This window comes from Desmodus rotundus, chromosome 3 (genome assembly GCF_022682495.2).
Source record: "Desmodus rotundus isolate HL8 chromosome 3, HLdesRot8A.1, whole genome shotgun sequence".
Lineage (NCBI taxonomy): Eukaryota > Metazoa > Chordata > Mammalia > Chiroptera > Phyllostomidae > Desmodus > Desmodus rotundus.
The window spans coordinates 45,921,853-45,948,750 of NC_071389.1; the positions used below are offsets into that span (position 1 = coordinate 45,921,853).

The 26,898-nt window shown below is 38.0% G+C and overlaps 1 protein-coding gene across 2 annotated transcripts in view; it reads left to right on the forward strand.

Moving 5' to 3' along the window:
* Window positions 1-26,898, forward strand: part of LEPR (leptin receptor) — an 80,956-nt gene that overhangs the window by 32,477 nt on the left and 21,581 nt on the right. For both annotated transcript variants that reach the window (XM_045199560.2, XM_024565539.3), the window contains exons 5-10: window positions 13,038-13,246; window positions 16,551-16,696; window positions 21,378-21,522; window positions 24,265-24,555; window positions 24,738-24,855; window positions 25,710-25,909. In XM_045199560.2, coding sequence (XP_045055495.2) covers window positions 13,038-13,246; window positions 16,551-16,696; window positions 21,378-21,522; window positions 24,265-24,555; window positions 24,738-24,855; window positions 25,710-25,909 — 1,109 coding nt within the window. The remainder of the gene's footprint in view (window positions 1-13,037; window positions 13,247-16,550; window positions 16,697-21,377; window positions 21,523-24,264; window positions 24,556-24,737; window positions 24,856-25,709; window positions 25,910-26,898) is intronic.

Here is a 26,898-nt window from a genome sequence, read left to right on the forward strand (position 1 = left end):
AGCAGATCAGCATCCCCTGGAAAGTTCTTAGAAATTTCACTTCTCTAGCACCACCCCGGAACTAGTGAATCAGAAATTCTGAGGGTGGGGTCCATCAATCTATGTTTTCCCAAGCCCTTTAGGTGATTCTGATAGAACCAAAGTGTGAGAATCCCTGGTAGGGAGGTTGCCAAGATATCTCTTAGAGTTGGACCACCCATCTCTACCACTTACTAAATGTACACACACAGTACTTGGTATGCTTAACAGTATTCCTAACTCTAGAGTTAACTCAATGGAAGTATTCACACAATACTTCAAAACTATTTGTTGAATTGATATTGCTAAAATGCTTTCTGAGAAATTTTTGTCAATTTATCCTCCAGAAATGTGTTAACGAGCCAAAAATTATTGATGAAGAGATAATGTTGTCTAAAGGTGGGACTAGTGAGAGGTCAGTTGTGCCAGTAGAACAGAAAGGAATAGTAAGATCTGAATAATATCTATTGATTTGGCAATGTCGAAGTAATGGGGACTTTGGCCAGAGCTGTTTCAGGGAGAGGAAGGGAGGTAGCTAGAGCAAAGAGAAACTCAGAGAAAGAATGTGGAGGAGCTGACTTCTGAGGAGTTGGTACTCGTTCCTCAGGCACTTGGTGGAGGGGTCCCTGCAGAGCCGGAAGGCATGCAAATGAGGAGGGGAAGATAGATGGCTGGTATTGAAGGGTCTCTGAGGAGCTGTGCTGTGGTTGGTTCTGAGAATGTGGGGGCTAGGGGAAGCCTGGTTACTGAAATCCACAGCAGGTCCCCAGTTGAAGAGATTGGGATGATGAATGGGAAGGAAAACAAGAAGGATCAAGTCCCTTGTCCCTCCATCAACCTTCTGGTCTCCTGGTGCCCCCTATAGGTAGAAATTAACCAACATCCAGGAGTGTGCAGAGTTGCAGCCACAGATTGGGAAATCAGAGTATAGAGGGTGGGTTTGAAGCTGAGAGACAAGAGCTGCATCATCAGCATAACTCACCCTGTTGGCTACATAGCATCCACACACACCTTTCCACACATACTTGAACTACAACTTCCCTATAGCTTTATACTTTCACTTAATAGAATGCAACTACATTTTGAACAAAAGGAGACACCAAAATGGGGCGATACTATGTGTCCATTGTCATTGTATCCATTTCTGGGCAATGTTTACAGAACTAATATCTGGACAATATTAATTTCTTTTTCCATTTAGACTCAGTCCCACTTAAATTAATATTCGGTAAACTAAATACTAAATTGTAAAGTTAACACCATCAGGAATCCTTTTATGTAAAATGATAGGGGAAGAAGAAAATTCAGAGGAAATTATTTAATATAAAAAAATGAATAAGCCCTGGCTGGTGTCTCAGTTGGTTAGAGCATCATCCTGTAGACCAAAAGGTCAGGGGTTCAATTCCTGGTCAGGGCACATCCTGGGTTGTGGGTTTGATCCCTGGTTGGGGCATGTATGAGAAGGCAACCAATTGATGTTTCTCTCTCAAGTCAATATTTCTCTCTCTCTCTCCCTTCCTATGTCTCTAAAAGCAATTTAAAGAATCCTTGGATGAGGATTAAAAAAAAGAAAAAGAAAAGTTGTCAATATATGTATGTTGTGTATATAGTATATATACAATATATAATACATATATAATAATATATAGAAAATACAGTTCATGTATACAAAAAAAGGAAGAAAATATGCTTAATTGACATCATCCTCATTTTTGTGTTGATTATCAGTTAATATTTATAACTTATGTTGAACTAATTGTTAAGGTCACACCAGGAGCAGCCCAGATAGGGTACCCTTGCTGTCACATCTGGACATTGAATGTCTCTGTGGTAATAATTCCCACATCTAACTGCCAGTCACAAGATGCTACCACTGATGAAGCTAGAAGTCCCTGCTAGTCCCCGCTTCTTTGTGCAGTTCTCATAAGGGCCAGAGTCCTGACTGGGAGTATCTAATTGGTGCGAACGAGCCCTAGCTGCCAGTATTTCAGCCTTACAAAACGGTAGATTTTTCACTGTGATGCTGGGCCACCAGGGCACCTAGATGAATGTCCACAACAGAAAAGGGTGAACTATAAATCTCTAGAGGTCCAAGAAGCCTCACTGAGATTGTAAAGTGGGGATGGTGGAGATATATGGGTAATGCACAGGCAAGGGGGGACATTTAAGTAGGAGAAAGAATGAGCTTATTTCTAGTCTATAGAAAATGACCCAGCAGGGAGAGAAGAGTTGAAGATATAATAGAAAGGGACCTATTGAAGATATATGATAGATGGTGAATAGTTGAATAAGCAAGTTCCAGAAAAAGAGCACAGGTAGAAGGTCAGTCTTAAAGTGAAGAAGGCTCGCCTTGTCTTCCGAGTATTGAGAGAATAAAGGAAGCACTGTGGGGGTGAAGATATATTTGAAGCGTGGGGCAGAAAGTTCCCTGCTTTAACAGGCAAACAGATCTTAGCTCAGAGAAAAGGATTGCATTGTAATGTAGTACATTCCTAAGTGACCTAAATACTTCGGATGATGATCAAAAACTCACTGGGTGTCTATTTGAGAGAATTTCAAATATTATCAGCAGGCTAAGGCAATGTGCTCAGATTCAAAAGCTCTGTGAACATGTGTAAGGATTTAAATTTTATCACGGATAGACTGTAGTTATGTCTTGAGGTCTGACCTTTCTGAAAAAGATATTTTTAATGAATGCATTAGAGCATTACAAAATTGCATAGTAACTTAGCCACAGTTGGGAATTTTTCACCTGCGCAGTCATTGGGCTATTCATCTAAATGGTAGGACCCAGAAAAGTGAGAAAATTATGATACATTAACTAATTTTTTAAAACTTGCTCATATGATGAATTTAGCAGATTCTTTTCACCTGCTTTTATTTTGAACTGAGGTTTCTAAAGATATCAGTACAGGAAAACCTCTCATAAGTGCATTCAATCTGAGAAATATTCTTTTTTTTTTTTTGCCACATTAATTGTTTTATCCTTTGCATGATTTGGTTAATTTGGGTAATATGTATATTTTACCGATTGCCACATGCTATTTCTACCTTGAATTCTATTTTTGTACATAACTTTGGTCAATGTATCTCCAAATAATTTAAATGAGACTTTTCAGATCAGGAGCAAGAGCTGGCTGGTTTAACCAAGGAGACCTCCATGGACGAGAAAATCCATAATGGTGGCTACTGTAGAAAAGTGTTTAATCAAAACCACATTTCCTGGACATTAGGGAATTCGCTAGAGAAATCTTCCAAATGCTTCCTTGTGTAAATAATTATATTTTTAAAAGGAACTAACACCTGATGTTTATAAGAGATTTAAAGCTCTATAAATGTATTCCTTAAGGGACAGCATTGTTTGAGCTCAGATATTAATGTTTGTCAGAAAATCTGAAGGCGAGATACCAAAGAAATGTGCTCTTTTGGAACTGCTTTAGATCTCTTATCTTAGACCTGGCGTGGAAATCCTCTTCTATCACGAGTGCCTACTGTGTACATCAGGCACTGAGCTGAGTGTGGGGAATAATGTTAAACAACTTGAACTCAGCCCCCGCCCTCCTGGAGCTAATAGTAAAGACAAAGGACATAATAAAGTTTGAAAATGCTGTCATGTGATAAATACAGGGACTTGTGGAAACCTACTACAAGTATCTGCCAAGATTATGAAGGGGCAGAGGAGAATGAGACAGAAGAGTGAAGAGCATTTGTAAAGGCCGGTAGTACGTACAGACATTTGGAGACCTGGAAAGTTCAATGCAGTTGGGTTGGGAAGCTGGGCAATGGTTACAAACCAATGTGCGTGACTCAGTGAGGGTTATCCTGGGGGGGTGGATTTTTGTAACAGCTGACACCTAGTTTACTTGGTCTCTTCACTATTGCTCCTGTCAGCTCTCTCAGGGACTTCAGCATCTACAGGGACGATCTTCAATTTCTTGAATGCTTTACTTTCATTATTCTTTTTTTTTTTACCCCACCTAATTAACCCGTTCTCATGGACACACGCCTAGACCCTGTCATTAATGATAAGCGTGTTCTTTCTATAATCTCTGTTTCAAGGATACCACACTTTGACCCTCTCTCCTCTGACCCCTCACGTTAAGTTTATTCCTTCTATTACCTGTACCTCAGGAGTAATTCTCCGTGTTTCATGGCTCTGTCCTCTGGGTACCTGGTTCTGCCATCTGTATCACCCTCCCTTTTCCATGAAAGGCCCCACATCTCCGCAGCGGAGTAGTTTTATCAGCATGCTTCTGGTCGGCACAGTTGGGGGAGCCGCGTGGCCTTGTTTCATTCTGTACTCTTTGAGTCTAAGCCAGCAGCGTGTATGCTACTCTCCCTCTCTCGCAAGACCACACGGCCTCCTGTGAATCTTATGGGGGTTCACTCCAGTACATACAAGTCCACAGGTCTCTTAGAGATAAGCCCTTCTCTGCCTTCTCCTTGATCTTTGCTGAGAGGCCATTTCTTAATTTTAACATCCTTTGCCATCTGGAGAGCCTGTGCATGTCACAGCTCTCATGTCCTTATTCCTTCTGTTTAACAGCCCTTTCCTCAGTGTATGTCTCTCCTCTTGCAGCAACAAGAAACCAAGAGGCACCTTCAACACCTGCTTGGAAATCTGGAGTAGATCGCCCAGTTCATTTGTCATGGGCACATTCCATGCTGTGCACATGACGGCAGATGTGTTACTGAGCTGTCTGCCCCTGCAAAGGAAAGATCCCCTTTCCTCAGTAACATGTTCCTCACTTCTTTCGCACTGACAGTGTCCTCAAAATCCAGATTTCTACTAAAAGTCTGTTCAAGACAATTCAGGCTTTCTCTATCATGCTTCTCCAACTCTCTCCAGCCTCTGTCCATCTCTAGGTTCTAAAGCTACTTTCATATTCTTAGTTATTTTTTACATCAGCATCCAACTCCCAGGTACCAATATCTGCCTTGGTTATCTGTGCTATATAGTAAATTACATCAAATTTAGTGGCTTGAAACAACAAACATTTGTCATCCTACAGTTTCTGGGAGTCAGGAGTCCAGGTGCAGTTTAGCTAGGGGCATCTGCCTCAAGGTCTTTGACAAGTTTGCAATGAAGATGTCAGCTGGGACTGCAGTTGTCTCAAGGTTCAGCCCTAGGAGGATCTGTTTCCAAGCTCTCTTCTTGAGTTTCCAAGTTCCTCATAGGTCATTGGACTGAGGGCCTCAGGTCCTCCCCGACTGTAGCTGGAGGTCTCCTTCAGTTCTTTGTCATGTGGATTTCTCCACAGGACACCTTGCAGCATTGCAGCTGGTTCCCCTTAAAGAGAGCCAGAGAGATCTGCTGATGACCTTGCTTTTGATTTTCACCAGGAAAAAAAGAGCAGGGGGAGGATCTCTTGTGATTATTTTCATAAAAGTGTATCAGCCGGCTCATGTCCATGCCCATGCAGTTTCCTTCTTGAGCTGAGGATGCAACTTCTTCTTTAATTGTGGGTGGCGTCTCTGTGTTCCAGTCTAACAGGAGCTCTTTCTCATGGATTTTCAGTCCCATCCCCTGTTGCCTACTCAAGAGCTTTGTTCTTGCAATGATCCCCTTCCTTTCTTGCATTATCAGGTTTTCCTGTTACTGATAGACATGCTCTAGTAACTCCCACTTAAAACTTGGATTTCCTCGATCACACATTTTCATTGAGAAACCACCCCATTTCATTCTTCTCTTTAAAGAAAACCAACTTTTGGACTGTGTGAATACCTTATATCTTCAGAAGTTAATGTAAATAGTCAACAAAAGTAGGTTCTGACCGTGAGGGAGTAATAGGGTCTGGGATTGCTCTTCTGTCATAAACAACCAGAAAGCGAGATAAAATGTACAAAGCATCTATTTTCAGATATTGGACAAATGCAGAACACAACTGTGATTCCTGAGAGAAGGAAGCAAATTGAGTGCTATATTAATTCAGACTTTCTAAACTAGAGATAATTTCTAGAACATGGCACAGGGTTAGAGAACTCAAGCAGAGCCCAGGTATATTGATGACTCAAGAAGACAGAGACAGAAGTTCAGGGAGTATAAAGGGGCTTTAATTCATGGAGCAGAGTACTTGAAGCAGGAAGTACACAGAAATTGTTATGGGGATCCCCTCAACTCTTTGGCTGAATACCAATCTGCCCATGATGTGAGGTAGGAAACCTTCTAAGAAGAGAACAATTACCAGGAGCTGTAAGCTAAACAATTCCCAGAAGTCACTCAGGGCCAAGAATGATTAAACTTTCCACCAAGCAGATTGGGAAGACCTTGTTGAATATCAATGACATTTGGTAGAAACCCCATAATAACCTACTTTTAAGTGGGGCCATATTAGTCAAGGCTTCCTTATACTGTCCCCAAAAGAACTTAAATGCTTTAAAGGTTTAAACTGGTGCCAAAGTGTAACAGGGTACAGAGCACAGGTCACCTGAGTTGGGGGAGCCCCACCGTCACCCCCATGTTCTGCAGGGGGTAGGAAGGGGGCCGGAGGGATGCCCACAGAGTGGAAAGTACAGCATTTAAGACACATTCATAAAAAAGGCAGGTTAACAGCCTATGCTGTCCTGAAAGGAAGGTCTCAGAAGCTGCAGAATTGTGTTTGTGACTGTAAGAACACGCAGTGACTCGTGACACAGCCAGGGGGGAAGCTCAAACAGTGCCTGCGTGAGCTATGGCTGGGGTGGTGGAGGGAGGGGTAGATGCCCTCCCTGAATGCCCGTGCGTTGCTGGGAACTCTTGCTCTGACTAAAGATGGCAGCTGAAAAAGGGTCAAAGACACTGGGGAACTGACAAACATGTTGGACACTAACGCACGGTAGGAAGAGCCAGATCATGCAGGAAGTTCTGAGCTGAGCATTTAAAATTGGAGCAGAAGTTCTGAAGGTCAGTCAGCCACAAGGTCTGCAGAGAGGTCAACCATGAGGTCTGCGAAAAGGTCTGCGAAGAACGCTGCCACGGGCTCAGGAGTTCTTCTTGGAAGTCTGCTTGCAGAAGATGGGGCAGAGCTGGCGGTGCTGCGGGGACCTGCCTGGCCAATCACACAGAGACTTGAGAAATGCTAGGAGCTGTACTGTGGCTGGGAATGCTAAGCTGCAGACTTCCGCTTTTCTGAAAGATGGTACCTCTAAGTGGCGTATTCTGAAACTGGACTGATTTGGCACAGGGAGGCAGGACTCTTGTTTTTTGGATGTTTTTAAAGGAAGCAGGACTTAACAGCAGAAATTTGCCATTATTCTAAATCTGTATAATCATTAAATAAACAACCCCTTTTTCACCTTTTTCTTGCCTTGTGGTTACACTTCTTGGCAGTGGGCAATTGAACCCCATGGCTGTTTCAGAACACCACTGGCTGGTTCTGTAACAAAAGTAACTTAATTGACTACTAGAACAAAATCTACCCTTCTTTTAAAGTAAGACAATGTGACTTATCACTCAAAAACATAGTATTCACAATGTCTGGCATCCAGTAAAAAGTACTGGGTATATGAAGGAACAGGAAAATGTAACCCATAACCACGAGAAAAAGAAAAATTAGTCAATAGAAACAGACCCAGAAATGACAAGAGGTTATAGAATTAGCAGACAAGGACAGCTGTTATTAATATGCCCCACATGCTCAAGGACGTGAAGGAAAACATGAATATAATGAGAGAAACTGATGATAAAAGAACCAACTGAAATTTCTAGAGAGATGCATAATTTGTAAAGTAAACAAAAGTGCTCGATGCTAATTGAGTAATTTTAGAAAAAGTGTTATTCAGTGAAGAAACATTTAGTGTGTGCAAGGCACAGTGCTAGGTGCTGTGAGAAGTATATTTTCCATTCTCCTTCCCTCCTTCCTTCTTTTCTCCTTTCTCTCTCCCTCTCTTCCTTCCTTCCTCCCTATCAAGATGGACTCATGGATTATTTTAATTTATGGGCTATAATCAGTTACTCTCATTATTTTGTTTCTCAAGTTTTCCCGTATTTGGCCAGTGGGAGCTTATTCAAGCTGGCCCCTGTGTCTTTCAATGTGTCTTACTTTTTTAACTTTTTTTTTGATGACTACTTTACTTTACAGTGCTAAAATATGTTCTAGGTTGATTTTATACTTTTTCTGTTATAACACTGGAATCTGCTATTTTTCTAAGGAGCCCCGATTCTGTTTTATTGGAGAATGGTATTTACAAAGTGGTATCTGGGGGCTAGATGCGTATTGTTACTTGGGTTGCATTGTTGCTAGGCCCTCTCCACCACAGAGCTATTATATGTCCACACACAAAATACACATATAATGTGTACATACAGTATATACAAATCTACATATCTATATCTATTGGTATATGCATATAATAAAAGCATGTGTTCATAATAATATCTCCCATTCTAGTCTAAAACCACAGGATCTGTTCTAGACTTCCTTTTCTTTCTTTCTCTCCTTCCTCCCTTGCCCTCTCCCTCCCTCCCTCGCTCCCTTCCTTCCTTCCTTCCCTCCCTCCCTCCTTCCTTCCTTCCTTCCTTCCTTCCTTCCTTCCTTCCTTCCTTCCTTCCTTCCATCTTCCTGTAACTCTTTTCTTCAGCAGTAAGAAACTTGGCTTCCCTTCCCACAATATATTACCTATTTGCTCAGTCCTAGAATACATGTGAAGTAATTTTGAAATTGCTAACCAATACAACTATGAAAAACAAACATACTAATTAGAATGTAACATTTGTTTAGACTTATTTTGTCTTTACTAAGGCTAAAGTTTGCATGGTCAAAATACTAATTCCAAAGTTAAATAGGATTCCTTCCCCACCTTGTGGTTCTATTATTAACTTCACATGCTTTAAGGCTTTGACAACTACTGATCAATGACTCATTAAAAACAGATGCCTTAGCCCCAGACCGACTGAATTCTTCAAGGAGGGTCTAGGAATCTATTTTTTAACAAGTCTCTGGGTGATTCTTTTTTTTTTTTTTTTACATTTTTTCAATTTTATTTCTAAATCTTCACTTTTTTATATTTCAAATTTTACAGTTCCCCTCTTCTACTCCACTCTGTCTTCCTCCTGCTCTTTTTTCATTTTAAAATTCACATTTACCCTCTCTTAACCTGGTTTTTATTCATAACTCTTTTTTTGGGGGGGTGATTCTTATGATAAGGGGTCTGGGACACTAATCTGGTCTTTGAAATTATTTGGGATTGGCAAAGTAGGCTTTCTGGGTAACATTTATGTAGATTGCTAGTCTGAGATTTAACATAAATGACTTGATTAAATTATATGCAAAGTTGATACTAAATGTTCCAATTCCTATTAATTGGCGTGTCCACTATGTTTTGCTCTAAGTTTATGTCACAATCAGAAATTGGATGGGACCAATTTGGTGTTATTCCTATAGTAATTTAGTATAAATCTTTGCTTATAGAAGTTTTAATATATTCATAGAACAATATTTTGGAAACAAACAATTTGACTAAAGGCCCAGAGGACAGAGTGTGCTTTCTATAAACTACTCTGGCTACCAAAAATGAAATTTCACTACTAAATACTTATATATATCTGTAAATTCTGAGTGGAAAATTGGACCAAATGGTGAAATTTGCAAATAAACCAAATTTAAAATTATTTGATAAAATTTTGTTTTACGATTTGCACTTTCAAGTAAATGAGGTTAAGTAGGGGTGCTGAGTGTGTGTGCACAGAGGTAGACTGACAGGGCATAACATATTTTGCTGTATAAAAATTTTTCAAGACTTTCAGTAATTCTTAAGTTTGGTTGTTTGAAGCCAATTTATCTCTCTCTCTCTTTTTTAATTAGTGGTTATTTTAATCCTTATAGTTTAAAATGATCAAGTATTTAGAGTATCATTTGATGTTCATAGATACTTAAAAACTTTAAAAAGTCTTTTTGAAGGTAAAGGAGTTCTTGTGCTGCCTTTGGCAAGTAACAAAGCTGGTGTTTTCTAGGTTTCACACAAATTTCTGCTCTCTCTTTTTGTTTTTAGATTTTTACTTGTTTATTTTTACAGAGAGGGGAAGGGAAGGAGAAAGAGAGGGAGAAAAACATCAGTGTGTGGTTGCCTTTTGCATGCCCCATTCTGGGGACCTGGCCCACAACCTAGGCATGTGCCCTGACTAGGAATCAAACCAGTGACCCTTTGGTTTGCAGGCTAGTGCTCAATCCACTGAGCCACACCAGCCAGGGCAAAATAGTGTGCATCTTGAAAACATTGCCACTTAAGTAAGCAAGGGAGATGAACATCAAGAGAGTTAGTAGCTGGTCTGTGGGGTCGATTGCTCCTGCTTTGGAGGTTTGCTTTTTGGCTTGTTATATGGTGCTGTTGTTTTTGTTCTGGGAAGTGGGACTGTACTGTTTTATCTATTTTAAATGGACTATTTAAAAAAAAGAACACATGAAAATGTAAGAAACCTTTCTTAGCCCACAGGCTGTACAAAAACAGGTGTATTTGGCTTGTGGGCTGTAGTTTGGTGACTGCTGCTTAGAACTTCCTTAAATTAGTTTTAGATTGATTCTTAGCGTTCACATTGGGCTTGTCTGTTGGGGTGGTTTGGGGAATTTCTGAATAGAAACGCTCTTAAGAAAAGATAAATTATAAATTACAGTAATATATAATATAGTTATATATAATCATTACAAGCAATATGTAGTTACTATGAATATTTGCCATATAGTTTACTTTCTTTGAATATGTTGAAATAGTGAAGAAAGTGAAGATTGATTAAACAGAACCCACGACAGTGACATGTTAGAAAAACCAGACAGTTACTCTAATTGGCGATCAGCCCTCCTCTACAACGTCCGCCACGTACAGAAAAGGACAGTGACCGCCTAAGTCAGGAGAGTGCCATTCTAACTGCTTCTGTTTTTTTAAGTACCACTAGAATTTTCTGTCCCTTAAAATATTAGTCAAGAATATGTGTCTTGTTTTCTGTTTAGTTCTTTTTTTTTTTTTTTTTGGCCCTTAAAATTCAGGAGTTCTTCAGTCAAAGCTTCTGACATAAAATACCACAATTGATTCAACTTGTTCCATACCCTTTGGATAAAAGCTTTTTATTTTAATATGTGGAAAACACATAAAAGCCACGGCATGATATTTCTAAAAATTGAATTAATGGTTTTGTTTAAAGATTTACAAAAAATCAAAAATGCAAAGTCATTCCACCTCTGATTAAAAACGGTATTTTATGGGTGTATAGCACTTCAAGTTTTCAAAAATACTTTCATGTCATTTTCTTTGATGTTTACATCAACCTTGAAAAGGCAGATGGTGCACATTTTCTCTGTTTTATTGATTGTGGAAGCTGAGGCTCACAAAATGCCCTTACACGGCTATGGTCTATGGCTCAATAAGCAAACAGAAGACCTTGAGTTTAAGTCTCAGTGTTTAGTGTGCTCTTTGCCATGGTATTACCCCTTCCACAGTGTCTAGTAGTAGTAGACTGCTTTGCACAGTAAAAGGCCTGCGAGTGTTATTTCCTGATCCCCCTGAGCCACGCTGCTCAGGGCCGTATTTTCATTCTTATATCTTCTATGGTGAACTGACTGTTGACATCTGTGTCTGTTTTTTTAAAGCTTTTATTTACTTACTTTTAGAGAGAGGGGAAGGGAAGGAAGAAGAAAGGGAGAGAAACATCAGTATGTGCTGCCTCTCGTGCGCCCCCAGCTGGGGACTGGCCTGCAACCCAGGCATGTGCCCTGACTGGGAATCAAACCCCTGGACCTTTCGGTTCATAGTCCAGCGCTCCATCCACTGAGCCACACGAGCCAGGGCTTTGCCTATTTTTTAATTGGATTGTTAATTTTAGTATCATTGAGTCTTGAGCGTTCTTTATATCTCCTTGATGTAAGTGCTTTATCGGGTAGATGACAGGCAAAGATAGTCTCAGTCTATGGCTTGTCTTTTTGTATTTTTCATAATGTCTTTCAAAGAACAGAAGTTTTCAGTCTTGGTAGAAGTCTGCCTTATCAATTTGTTTTTTATGAATCATGCTTTTGGTGTTGAGGCTGACAAATTTTTATCCAATCCAAAGTCACAAAAATTTTTTCCCATGTTCTATTCTGGAAGTTTCATAGCCTTAGGTTTTACATTTGAATTGGTGATCCCTTTTGAATTAATTTTGGATCTGGTGTAAGGTATGGATCAAAGGTTTTTTCCCCCCTGGAATATAGATATCCCATTGTTCCAGCACAATTCATTGAAACGATTACCCTTTCTCCACAGAACTGCCGTTTTTACCTTTTTAGAAAGTTGTCCACATAGGTGTTGGTCTCCATTCTGTTCCGGTAATCTATTTTTCTATCTTTACACTAATACTCCATGACTTGATTATTGTAGCTTATTAGCTATAACTTGTTTTATTATTTTAGTGGTTGCTGTATGATTTATAATATAGGTCTTTAACTTACTGTAGTCTGACATTATAGCTCCAAGGGATACTGCACCACTTCAGCGCGTACTGCTAACACATGCCCTCTCTCCCCAGGCTTGGTGCTGCCGTCGTGCGTTTTACTTCTACTTACGTTACAGACCCACACTCCATGGCAATTCTTTTTGCTTTATACTGTCAGTAAATACTTACCTTTTTAGTTAAATTTTTTTTGTGTGTGTAGAACCAGACTTTCATCTGCTATCATTCATTTTCTTTTTTTCCTGAAGGGCTTTCTTTAGCATGTTTTATAATGCAGGTCTCATGGTAATGAACTCTTTCAGTTTTGGTATGTCTAAACAAAAGCTTTTATTTCATGCTTATTTTGAAAGATATTTACACTGGACGTATGATTTTAGGATAGCAGTTTTTCTTACCTTTTAGTATTTCCCCATTGCTTGACTATCTCCTTGCTTATGTTATTTCTGATGGCTAACCTGCTTTAACCCTTATTTTTTTCCCCTGATATGATGACTCTTTTTTGCCATTGCCCTTGAAGCTGGGTGTCCAGAATAGGTTATCTCAATTTGGGTTTCGTATCCTACATTTTAAATCTATCCAGTGCCTTCACGTCTATATTAACATGTAGCTCTTCTTTTTCACAAAGGCCTGATGTGTTAGAAGAGTCACCGCCGGTCCCTGAGACGGGCAGTTTTGAGCCTGTTCCATGCAACTGCAGTGCCCACGGAGGTTGTGAATGCCATGTGTCCCTGCCAGCGGCCAAAGTTAATGACACTCTTTTTATGTACTTAAAAATCACATCTGCTGGAATAGTGTTTCAGTCACCTCTCATGTCAGTTCAACCCATAAATATCGGTAAGTTGTGCCTAAGAAAGGTCACAGATCTGAAACATCAGTCATACAGACAGGTTAAAGCCTGATCACAAAGCTTTGACCAGTGCTGCAGTGACGGCACAATAAATGTAGTGCCAGGGAGTGCCAAGAGCAGCTTCTAGAAGGACTTAGCAGTACTGTTGCTGTTTCTGCAGCTGGAACTTAAATTCCTTCTTGAAAACAGATTGATTTCTTTAAATCCTGGATCTAACGGATATGAATTGTTCGGTTATCACTTTTTTACATCTCAGATAACTATTTATAAAAATAACTAGAGGTTTTTCTTTGCCTGAATTTATTTCTTCAATAAATATTTTTTGGAGGCTCATGATTTGGGAGCTGGGGAAAACAGTGGTAAATGATACGAAGTTCTTGCCTCATAGCGCAGGGATAAATAATGGTGCACAGAGATAAAAAATTGAACAAGGAGTAACTTGCTATACAAATCTGATCACAAGAAAAACTCAAATAATAGGTAATATCTTATATTTTTAGTGCAAAGATCCCCCCCAATTTTTTTTTGATCAACTTGAATATACCACTGCAAATGTGACTAATGTAAGTCAATGTTAACTTAAGCTATTAGTCATTCAGTGTTGTGTACATGTTAAATTATATATTATGCATGATATATATAATATAAGTGTTACTATTTTCTGGTTGTATTTCCATAAATAATTATTTATAAGCTCTTTACATGCATCTTTGCATCATCGTTTTGACACCATTTGAGTGACTTTTCTAGGTATCTGACACAGTTTTCCTCCACTTTCCAAGTTATTGGGGATACATCATGTTTTGAGTCTGCACATGGTATTATATGGTAACATTAGGGCTTTCAAATGATTTGTCCTCTAGGGGTGTATTTATGATCTTCACAGCATAATTACAATGATATTTAAGCAATTCAGTCATGAAGTTATACCTCAGGAAAAAAAGATATAAAGTGTTTATTAAATATTATTGTCTCTTTTTAAAACCAGTTCTATCAGGTGATTTTTCAAAAACATTTGAAGCCAGCATTGAATTGAATTGTTTTTTTAAATAAAGAGAAAGGGCTATGATAGACTTTATAAGAACTTTAGAAAGAATTTTGTCTTTCTTTGGGAATGACTTTGGGGATTTTTTCCACATATGTAGGTGTATATGATAATGTCCAGTCATCATGTCATGAAAGAAATGGCAGGTGGTGACGGAGACTGTTAGGCATGGGGGTTATTATTTCAGCTATGGAGGTCACAGAAAGTCTCTTTAAGGACACAGAACTTGAACCGAGGGAGAAGAGACAGCCATGCAAAAATCCAGAGGAAAAGGTACTGCAAACAGCAATAACAGCACTCACTAAACCCTTGAAATAGAATGAGTTGGTTGTTGGAAGAACCAAAGAGAAAGCCCTCGTGCTCGGAGTGAATGAGGTAGAATGTTTGGGTGTGTGGTCAGAGTTGTCTGTGTTCAGATCGTATCACAGGCCACAGTGACAGAGTTTGGACTGGATTCTAGTGCAAGGGAGGCTTTTGAACCAGGAGAGCCATATGACCAGGTGTATGCGGGTGTGGGGGGGCGTATCTGCACATTTAAAATTTACTCTGCATCTGGAGAAGTAAGTTGATGGGGAAGAGGTGTTGAATGGTTGCAAGAGTGGAAGCAGAGGACCCATTTATGACGCTGTTGAACTGTCCAGCGGGCTTAGGGTTAAGCCAGTGGAGAATTAAAATAATGATCAGACTTGGGATCTATTTGGGAGATGGTGCAGACTGAAGCTTCTAGGGGATTGGGTATGGAGTGTGAAGAATAGAGAGGACTCATGGATAACACTTAGGCTTGGACCTGAGCATGTGAGTGAAGAGTGGTACCAGACACTGAGATGGGGAAATTTGGGGAGGATTAGGTGTCTGATACATTATGTTTGAGATGCTTATTAGAAACCCGAGAAATGTTGAGTAGGCAGTAGGATATATGAGCTGAGAGTTCAGAGGACATAAATATTTGGGAGTCTGTATCGTATAGGTGTTTATGGGATTGTATATACATGGGATTTTTTTATGATTTAGAGTTGTGTTTCATTTTGTTTTGTTTTGGTCATGGGAACTCAGTGAATTTTACCTGTTTTTTCAGACTTTAGTGTTTAGCTGTCCCTTCTTTAAAGTAAATACAACTTGCTATATGTTGCATACAGTAAAAACCATTAATTTTGACTCAAGGAAAAGAGAAAAACTGTATCCAAATTTCTAAAAACATAGAATATGAAAAATACTTGTGCCATTTTATTTCTTGAAAATAAAACTCAAATCAGTAAATGTTCAGTATAACGATTATTTTCTGTTAATTGTAAAAGCCTTGAAACAGATGCATGAAGAAGAAAAATGCATCATCTGTTTTCTATCCTTTTGCCATTTTTCCTATTTTTAGTACATATTGATACATATGCTTTTTACTTAATTTTAACAAATCAGGAATTCAAGTACAGATGTTGTTTAATAAACTTAAAACTAACAATATTAAACATCTTCAATATTCTTCTCTAGTATGATTTTTAATAGCTATATAGATTTCCCTTATAAGGATGAATCATAAATGTATTCAACTAATTCTTTATTGTAATATGTTTACATTGTTTCTACAAATAATTGAAAGGTTTTTTTATATGTTTAAAACTACACACAGATGCAAAACTCCATACATTTATATACAAAAATGCATGCCATACATAAACACACACGTATACATATGAACTCAGAAATTATTTGCCAGGTTAGACAGCCCATTAGGCTGAGAAACTCCATCCCCATTTCTGGTGACAAGCCATGGTCTGCTTGTGCTGTGTTTATTACATGCAAAATATGCATGCTGTGAGTTATTTCAATAGGTGTATCTGGGTTGTTGTATTTTAGAGTTACGGGAAATTTTCTGACTTTTGCATGCATATTTACATTAATTTGCATGCAAACAAGTGAGTGGATGTAGTGGAGGGGAGGCTTCAAATAAGTTTGGGAAATGGCAAGTTAAATAAAGTGAAGACGGCTTTTTTTAACAGCAGGAATTCACATTTATCAAAATAATTCTATTTACTAATTTATCATTTTTTTCACTTTGGAAGAAGGAAATGAGATTGCTATGATAAGATACAAGGAGTAGGCCCAATATTTCAGTTATGTAATTAGCCACTGAATAAGGACACTTTTCAAGTAGTCGAAAGAATGGGATATGCTAAAAATTCAATTTGACTTCATTTAATGGTTATCATAAAAATTGCTTGACTTAAAAGTGTTCTTTTTTTTTTTTGAAGTGAAGCCAGATCCACCATCAGGTTTGCATATGGAAATAACAGACAGTGGTAACTTAAAGATTTTTTGGTCCGGTTCAACACTGCTACCTTTTCAACTTCAATATCAAGTGAAATATTCAGAGAATTCTACAACAAGTATAAGAAAAGTAAGTAAATAGAAGGAAAAGTTGAGACACAACTGAAGTAAAGGTGAGACCCATCCAAGTCCCATAGAAAGTGCCCTGTGCATATCAAATGTGCCTGCTCCTTGTAGAACAGAATCACTTATAATTTAATATTATACCACTGGCTTTCATTTAAATTAGCATAGGAAGTTATCATATCCACAGCATTTCTGCATCTTCTGTAAAATGCTTTTAGAAAAATCATTTGATGTTACTCAGTGTTGCTTATATATGGATCCATGTTATATATTGAGGAACATGGCAAATTCATTCCAGAATTTAGTGCCAGAGAAAGTTCCCCTTCCAAAAAAGTTTATGTATATTAGATTGATTTCTCTCTCTTGTCTTCCCTATTCTCTCTCCCATCTCTCCTCTCTTCCTCTTATTTACACACACACAGAGACACACACACACACACAGTTAAATGGCTGCAGGAAGTTCAGTTACACAAACTTGAATTCATTTATAATTTTTCTCACCTACAATCTTTGATTTCTGATTTTACATTTAATCCTCTTTAAAAAGTTGCTCAATATGTTTGTTTACATGCAGTGCAATGCATGCATTTGTACTGTGAATTGAATCAAATCCTTTTTTCATTCTTTCAGTAAGTATTCATTGAGCACCTGCTCGGTATCAAGAATGGTTCTGCCTGCCTCAGGATACATTGGGATAGTAGACCAAAATAAGAGGAGTTTGGGAGTGCTGGGAAAAGATGGTGGGTTATAGTATTAAATAGAGGTGGGGAAAGATCTCATTGAGAAGATGACATTTGAGCAAGGATTTCAAGGAAATGGTGATGTGTATATCTGGGGAATTGGATTCCAAATAGAGAAAATAGCCATTTGGAGGCTCTAAGCCTGATGACAGGCTGGTGGCCAGGGGAGTGAGTGAGGGTAAGAGACATAGGGTGAATCAAAGAGGTGTAGGGGATAGTGATCTAGCTTCCTTCTGTTGCGTGTAGCTGTCCAGTTTTCCCAACACCAACAATTTTCTTAAGTATATATTATTGATTGTGCTATTACAGTTGTCCCAATTTTTCTCTCCTCTTTACCCCCTCCACCCTGAACTCCCCTTCCTCAAGCATCCCCCGCCACATTAGTTTATGTCCATGAGTCATACATATAAGTTCTTTGGCTTCTCTATTTCCTATACTATTCTTAACCTTCCCCTGTCTATTTTGTGCCTACCAATTATGCTTCTTATTCCCTGTATCTTTTCCCCCCATCCTCCCCCCACCACCTCCCTGCTGGTAATCCTCCATGTGATCTCCATTTCTGTGATTCTGTTCCTGTTCTAGTTGTTTGCTTAGTTTTTTCTTTTTTTAGGTTCAGTTACTAATATTTGTGAGTTTGTTGTCATTTTACTGTTCATACTTTTGATCTTCTTTTTCTTAGATAAGTCCCTTTAAGATATCATATAACAAGGGCTTGGTGATGATGAACTCCTTTAACTTTACCTTATTTGGGAAGCACTTTAACTGCTCTTCCATTGTAAATGATAGCATTGCTGGATAGAGTAATCTAGGTTGTAGGCCCTTGCTTTTCATGACTTTGAATACTTCTTTCCAACCCCTTCTTGCCTGTGAGGTTTCTTTTGAGAATCAGCTGATAGTCTTATGGGAACTCCTGTGTAGGCAACTCTCTCTTTTTCTCTCACTGCTTTTAAGATTCTCTCACCTTTAATAATGGGTAATTTAATTATGATGTGTCTTGATGTATTTCTTCTTGGATCCAACTTCTTTGAGACTCTCTGAGCTTCCTGGACTTGCATGTCTATTTCCTTCCCCAGATTTGGGAAGTTTTCCTTCATTATTATTTTCCTTTTCTTTTAAGCACACAATCTTTATTTTTTTTAAGATTTTATTTATTTTTAGAGAGAGGGGAAGGGAGGGAGAAAAAGAGGGAAAGAAATATCAATGTGTAGTTGCCCCTCATGCGCCCCCTACTGGGGACAGGGCCTGCAACCCAGGCATGTGCCCTGACTGGGAATCGAACCAATGATCCTTTGCTTCACAGTCCGGCACTCAATCCACTGAGCCACACCAGTCAGGGCCCTTCATTATTTTTTCAAATAAGATTTCAATTTCTTGCTCTTCCTCTTCTCCTTCTGGCACCTCTATGATTCAGATGCTGGAACATTTAAAGTTGTCCCAGAGGTTCCTAAGCCTCTCCTCATTTTTTAAAATTATTTTTTCTTCATTCTGTTCTGGTTGAGTGTTTATTTATTCCTTCTGTTCCAAATTGTTCATTTGGGTCCCAGTTTCTTTCCCTTCACTGTTGGTCCCCTGTATATTTTCCTTTATTTCACTTTGTATAGCCTTCACTTCTTATTTTATTCTGTATCTGTACCCAACCATTTCTGTGAGAATCCTGATTACCAGTGTTTTGAACTCTGAATCTGATAGATTGTCTATCTCTGTGTTGCTTAGTTCTTATTTTGGAGTTTTGATCTGTTCTTTCATTTGGGCATATTTCTTTGTCTCAGCATACCTGTTACATTGTAAGTTGTGGAGCCTTAGTATCAGCCAGGGCAGGGCAACCCACTTTGCTGGTTGTGGTGCTGTGTGTGGGGGAGGGGTCAGAGAGGGAACAATGCCACTTGTTTGGCTCTTGCCCCACTTTCTGTCACCTCCCTCACTTCCCACAAGCAGATTGTGCCCTTTTAGGTGCTGATTCCTGGGTAGGTGGGTTTGTGTATGTTCTAGGATCCTGCGGGCCCCTCGGAGTGTCCTATGAGCCTGGGAATTTCTCCCACCCCCTCAACACTCATAAGTTTTTACAGCCTGAGGTTTTGAGGCTTTAGTTTCCTGCGTTGGAACCCTGGGTTGCGAGTTCTGTCTTGCCCCCTAGTTGTTCCTCCTGGTTTATCTGCATGTGAATGTGGGATTTCCTGGTCCACCAATTGCTGCCTCTCCTGTCCCTGTCTGACAGCTGCTTCCTTGCTGCCCCGGCTTCCTGTCTCCACCCCTCCTGCCAGTCTGGATGGATGTTTCTTCTTTAACTCGTTGGTTGTTGAACTTCCATACTGTTCAGTTTTCTGGCAGTTCTGGTTGTTTTTTTTGTTTTTAAATTGGCTGTTATCCTTTTTTTTGTTTTTAAATTGCCATAAATGTGTTATTTCATATTTTGGAAATTTTCATGGAAGAATAAAAACGTAAGTACAGAAGTCATAAGCATAAGCTCAATGAATTTTTACAAACAGAACAAGTACATATACATAGCAAATGTATATGTACCTTATTAGAGCCCTAGCTGGTGTGGTTGAATTGGTTGGAACATTGTCTCATACACCAAAAGGTTGGGGGTTCGATTCCTGGTCAGGGCACATACCTAGGCTGTGGGTTTGATCCCCAGTTGGGGTGCATATGGGAGGCAAACAATCGATGTTTCTCCCTCACATTGATGTTGATCTCGTTCTCTCTTTCCCTTCTTCTCTTTCTAAAATCAATACACATATTAAATTTGAAAAAAAAATTATTCACTAAGCAGTTCTTTGCTGGTGGTTTTTAATACAGAGTTAGGTCTCTTAAATATTCTACCTCTACTTTGTAAACTGTATTTTGATTCACTGTAGTTTATCATCAGGCTCAGACTCTTAAAAATCATTCATGTCCTTCTTCTGTGCTGCTTTCCACTAGGAAAGTTTATCGTTTTGTGTTCACAGTTTTCTACCATGTACTTTACAGTTTTCAGCAGTAGCTTGACACTTTCCACTGATATTAGCTATATGAGGTCTGTCTGAAAAAAGTCCAGCCATTTTTAATATAAAGAGAAGTTTGTGCTACATTGATGTAACCTGGCAGTCAAGTAGAGTGGACTAGAATGTGCAGGCAAAAACAATGAGGACTTCACTGTACTAGTCAGTAGGGGTGGTAGAACCCATTGAGTGAGGATGTGTACTGTGTGAGGAGAGCAATGATTCTGCATCAAATTTTGTATTAAGCTTGAATATTCCTCCACGGAGACTATTCAGTGATTCAGAAGGCCGCAGCTATGGGCAACTGATGATTGGCAGCCTCATGACAAGAATGCACCCACTTACGTATCTCATCTTGTGCAGAATTTTTGGCAAAACATCAAATCACCCAGGTGACTCAGCCCCGCTACAGCCCAGATTTGGAGCCCTGCAAGTTCTGTTTTTTCTCAAAGCTAAATCACCTTTGAAAGGGAAGAGAGTTCAGACTGTCAGTGAGATTCAGGAAAACCTGATGTGGCAACTGATGGCAATTAGGAGAACTGTGTGAGGTCTCAAGGTGCCTACTTTGAAGGGGACTGAGTCATCATTGTCCTATGTACACTGTTTCTTGTATCTAGTATCTTCTTCAATAAATGTCTCCATTTTTTATATTACATGGTTGGATAACTTCTGGACAGACCACGTATAACCCAAAATTTGAAAAGTCAATATTCATTATCATCTAGTTAAAAATATTATTGTCATAGTGATTTTTTTCTTGGATTCAGAGGCTATGTAAAATTTTGTTGTCTAATGTGCCAACCTTTGTTATTTGGTTATTGATTTATGTTTAATTCCACTGTGGCCAGCTAACTACTCTGTAAGATTTTAATACTTACAAATTTGTTGAGACTTGCTTGTGATCAATTTGGCAAAGGGTTCATATGGACTTGATGCTCTGGTATTTTCAAATAATATTTAACAGGCCTCTGAGATCATCTCAGCTACATCTCTGCTAACAGACGGTGTGCTTCCTGGGTCTTCATATGAGGTTCAGGTGAGGAGCAAGAGACTGGGTGGCCCAGGAATCTGGAGTGACTGGAGCACCCCTCTTACTTTTACCACACAAGGTGGGTTTTGTAATACTACCTTCTATTAAAAAGAAAATATGATTTTTAAAGTTGTTTTTGGCATAAGACTCTTAACTTTTGTGGTGCTTTATAAAACAAGAAAGGAACACAATATTATTTTTTTACTTAAGTTTTGAAAAGTTAATTTGCTAGTGAACTTGTGTAAGAGCTCCCAGGTTTGTGTGCATCCAGAATAATATCTTGTTGAATTAGTTTCTTATTCAAAAAAGATAGACTTAATATAAAAGTTTCAAATTTACAAATTCAGAACACCACTTGCGTTTATGCTTCCTCAACTTACATTTTGAAAATCAGCTATATTTATTTGATGAAAACTTCAAATATTAAATTTTATTTGAATATTACAAATTATGTACTAAAATAATATTTTCACTTCAGATGATTTTGACAGTTGTCATTTTTTCAAAGTTATATTAACATCATAAAAGCTGTTAGCTTATTCACAACTTCTTTTACATAGAGGCTGAGGAGCCTTAGAGTAGTTTTATTTATTTAGATTGAATTAGCACACCTGATTCATCATTTCCAAATACTTGGATTTATTTATTTATTTATTTATTTATTTATTTATTTACACAGAGGCTACCTGAATATGGCTGCCATAGCAAACTGAAGGCTAATTATCAGTGCCTTTATAGCTACCACAGTAAATGAAGAATTGCCTCCTCCTAATCAGGGAATGATTGATGCTTGGAAAATGAATTGGCTAAGTTCTTTTGCTATAGCTGCTGAGAAGTCTTGGACTTATAGAGGAAAATCTAGGCCCTTGCCAGAACTTACAGAGTCCAAGAATATTGCACTGAGGTTATGCTACATGCTACAACAACTTTAGAAGTGCTGAATTCTTGTAATACCTTTATTAACTGCATTCTTGTTGCTGCCAAAGAAGAGGATAGATAATAGACAATTTCTGCATCTCACATGGCACTCTTGTAACAGGTTAGAGAATATATTTGCCCCATAAAAAATTAGGTAATCTGCTCTAAGAATTAAAAAATCAGTTTTCATTTTAAATAAGCACATTTTAAAATAGCTTTTAAATGTTCTGAAATATTCTTTTGAGTAATTCGCTAATAACTATAAGTAGAATTTCCTCTTTTAATAAAATTCATTAATGTAGATCCTGCAAAGGTATTGCTACTTGGCCATGAGAAGAAAATTATTATTGTTTTCTATTTTTACAAATTAAATATTGTATCATATCTCATGGGAGAATAAAATAGATATTTATGTTATTAAAAAAATTAAATAGTCAATATTTACCTCATCAATTTCAATATATGTGTTTAACATAAATTTTACAAATTGTGAAGTTTTTAATAAATAGGTTTTCTTATTTTAAGCTAATATTTTAGCATTTAATAATGCCAAAATACTTTGGCTTTAATCTTATTTCTCAATTAAGCCCTAACTATATACATTAGATTTTGAAGTGAAATATTTTGAGTTTTTGTTGCCTTTGACACTGAAAGCTTCAACTTAATTTTTGAAAGCTCATTCGTACTCTTTAAAAGTGGATTATTCGGACACCTGTGAAACAGTTCAGGAATAAGGTGTGGAGCCCACTGAAGGCAGGTCAGCGATTTCTCGGGTCAGTGCTAGGTGCTCGTGCGCATTCAGTAAAGCGCCAGCGAGGCTCCAACGCCTTCCTGGGCTTGCCGATGACGCTAATGGACCGGCTTCTGTCCAGTCACTCCGTGCTATGAAGTTTCTTCTTGTTTATGTTTAACTGCAGACGTACACAATGCCAATGTCTTACATAGATTGTAAATATAAAGAAACTGGAGTTTAGCATGGTATTGTAGAAAAGTTAAAAACCAATGAAATGTTTTCAGTTTTGTTTTTGAGGCTAATCCAGATGTTATGTAAGAAAACAGATATTTATATTCTATCAGCAGAAAATGGGTTGCCTTAAATTGTACAACCAAAATATACTGATTTTGTAATCACTCTGGCAGAAATAATTTCTCCCTATGGTAACAGTTGTTGACTTTTATTCAATCTCTAATTTAAAAATGTAGACAAACTATGTTTCCAACACTAAGGAACTGAAAAAGAAGTATGGAATAGTGTATAGTCATTAAAACTACAATTTGGAAAAATATTGGTTCTCCTTGTCTTCAACCACATGAGACTGTTAATAAATAACTCAAAATGATACTCCAGACCTGCTTTGTTATTTGGTAAATTATTAATTCTACATTTCCTAAATAGTTTTCTTATTTAAAGCTTATTTCTGTACTTTCTCTGCTAATTTGAAATTTTCATGTTTTCTAATGAGACAATAACAACCACCCTTGAGGGGAGTGGATTTTATCTTAAAGTGATTTAAGAACGCATCCTAAGATTCATTGATTCTTAAAGCAAAATCTCCTGGAAGACGTGTCATTGTGGAATTAGCCTTTATTTCACTTTCATTAATTTTCTTCCTACTGCTTAGCAAGTGGCCAGTAGTCACTAAGACATTTTACAATAAAAATGTCTCTATGTTTAGGAAATACTGATGATGTTTATAGAAGGTCAGGTATTTGTGAATGGGGTTGCTTGGGACGCTAGGTAACTGTATGCAAACAGGTAGTTACATTTATGTAGTCCTTTGGTACACTCATTTTATTTTTGGCAGCGTAATCCTGAATGCTGTGCGAATCCTTCTTACATTGTTAATTGTTCACATGATGTTTTCCTGTCGTTTGATTTGCTACCTTTCTTCCCTTGTTACAGATGTCCTATACTTTCCACCCAAAATTCTGACAAGTGTTGGGTCTAATGTTTCCTTTCGCTGCACCTACAAAAGTGAAAACAAAGTTCTTTCCTCAAAAAAGATTGTTTGGTGGATGAATTTAGCTGAGAAAATTCCTGAAAGCCAGTATGACGTTGTGGGTGACCATGTTGGCGAAGTTACCCTTCCCAATCTGAACGCCACCAGACCTCGCGGCAAGTTCACCTACGACGCGGTGTACTGCTGCAGCCAGCACGAGTGCCACCACCGCTATGCTGAGCTGCACGTGCTCGGTAAGCAGCCCGAGGTCTTCCCTTTGTCCTGCAAGATGCGTTTGTCTTATGAGCCCTGTACATTTGAAGAAATGTGCCATTGAAGCCCTGTCCCATTGAAGAAATATGTCAGGAAATGTCATTTTCATTAAACGGTTTTGGTGTTTTTGCTATATATTAATATTTTTATATGTTTTAAATAGATGTCAATATCAATATATTATGTGAAACTGATGGGCACTTAACTAAAATGACTTGCAGATGGTCAACCAGTGCAATCCAATCACTCATGGGGAGTACTTTGCAGTTGAGGTATCATAGGTATGTATTATTTTTGCTATTTTTATTTTTCTGTGAATATGGTGAGATAAAAATTTCCTGTAGAAATATCGCCACTGCAGCATTCTTGTAGATTTTCTTCCTGAGAGGGGAAGGTAGAATATACTTAATTAGGGATCAGTAACTGCTACTTCAGCCATTGCCACATCATATTAAGAGCAAATAGTGGCAGAAGGGGTGTTTCAAGGAAGAGGAGAAATGCTTTGCGTGTTTCGAGGTGGGGTGTAGATACGGACTCAGTTATAAAACAGTATTTTCTTGATTTTCTTCTCTGAGAAGATGAATGATATGTTTAACTATATGATTCATATATAAATCAAGAATTGTTATTTTAAAAGTTATATTGATTTGAACTAGAATATGTTAGGACACTGTAATGCTATAATTTACTATCAACTGTGTTTTTAGTTTGTCATGGAATTTAATCTGTATTGAAAACATAAGAAATTTATTTTCCTTCCCATCTCAGAGATGCTCATTACTACTTTTGATCTGAAAATTGTATTACTTAAGTATAATATTAGCTAAGCTTTCAAAGTGTTATAGGTTCTGTCTCTAATTGGGTCATTATCTCCTTGTTGGAGCAATGCCATGGAATTTCATTTGCGTTCCCACTTAGTGCATGATGAAATATTTAATAAGGGTTACTGTCTGCTTTTGTGGATAGACAAGATTAGGATGCAGTTGGGAATTCAAAAATACCTGTTCAGAAGAACATCTATTTTCTGATGCAGCCAAAACTGAACCTTTTAAAAGAACAGCAAAGCAGAATTCTCAGATATCTTGCTGCTTTCATCAGTGTTGTATATTAATTGACTGTTTTCATATCTTTCAAGGAACAGCCTTTACTGTCCTGATGTTCCAACTATTCATCCCACATCCGAACCCAAGGATTGCCACGTGCAGAGAGATGGGTTTTATGAATGCGTATTTCAGCCCATCTTTCTGCTGTCCGGCTACACGATGTGGATAAGGGTGAATCACCCTTTGGGTTCACTCGATTCTCCTCCCACGTGTGTCGTTCCTGACTCCATGGGTATGTGACACTTTGTTGTCTGTCTTTATTTTCATTAGAAGATTAGGATTTAGGTTGATTCAAGGTAATTGTTATATTTTACCATTTTCTGATCATATTAGATTTAAATTTTTTCCTGTTCACAGTGGATGAGAAATCAGTCAGCCTTAGAAAGTTTTACCATTTTGACTTCATTTGAAATTGTATATAGAATAATTTTTTAGCAATAGGAATAATTTCAGTATACTATTTGATGAATTATATTGGTCACTGGGAATGGAATTTAACAATATTCTAAATGGGGCACCACTTTGTATTCCCCCCCAGCCCAGGGTACTTATGGAAACAGTTGATGTTTTTAAATCTCAAAGTTTAATTTAGGTATCCTGATGGTTTTTGTAATCTGAATAGTAATAACCCAAGGCTTTAATTTACAAGGCTGTTTAGGGAGCAGGATTAAAAATAGCTAAAAGCAAATGAAAAAGAGAAAATAGACAAGGAATGATGACATCATCATGAACTTTTAAATACTCTTTTAAAAAGATGTTTTGATCTCAAAGAATTAAGAGAGCCCTGGGAAAAATTGATATATCCCTCTGGTATTACTGTGGAATCTTTGAGAAATAACCCATTTGTGATTGTGCAGCAGAGTTAAAACAATATGTTTTGGTGCTATATACTGTTTTGTTGGGAAATTATGCCAAAAATTACTATTTGATTTACTATTCTTTCAAATAATTAGTACACATCAGAATTAAAATCTGCATTTGTTAAATATAAGAAACACTCCTTATGTTTAGATTTCTTTTACAATGTAAATGTCCCAATTAACCAACACACATACACTCAATTTAGTTTGGTTCCATGCTAAGTGATTTTACCATGGGCAGTACCTATTTAGTACTAAATATCCTAGGATAGCAAAGAACCCTTCTGCCTCCCCATTCCACAAACATGCACAGATACACCGTCACATGTAATATGTAACAAGTGCAACATGGACTCAGTTC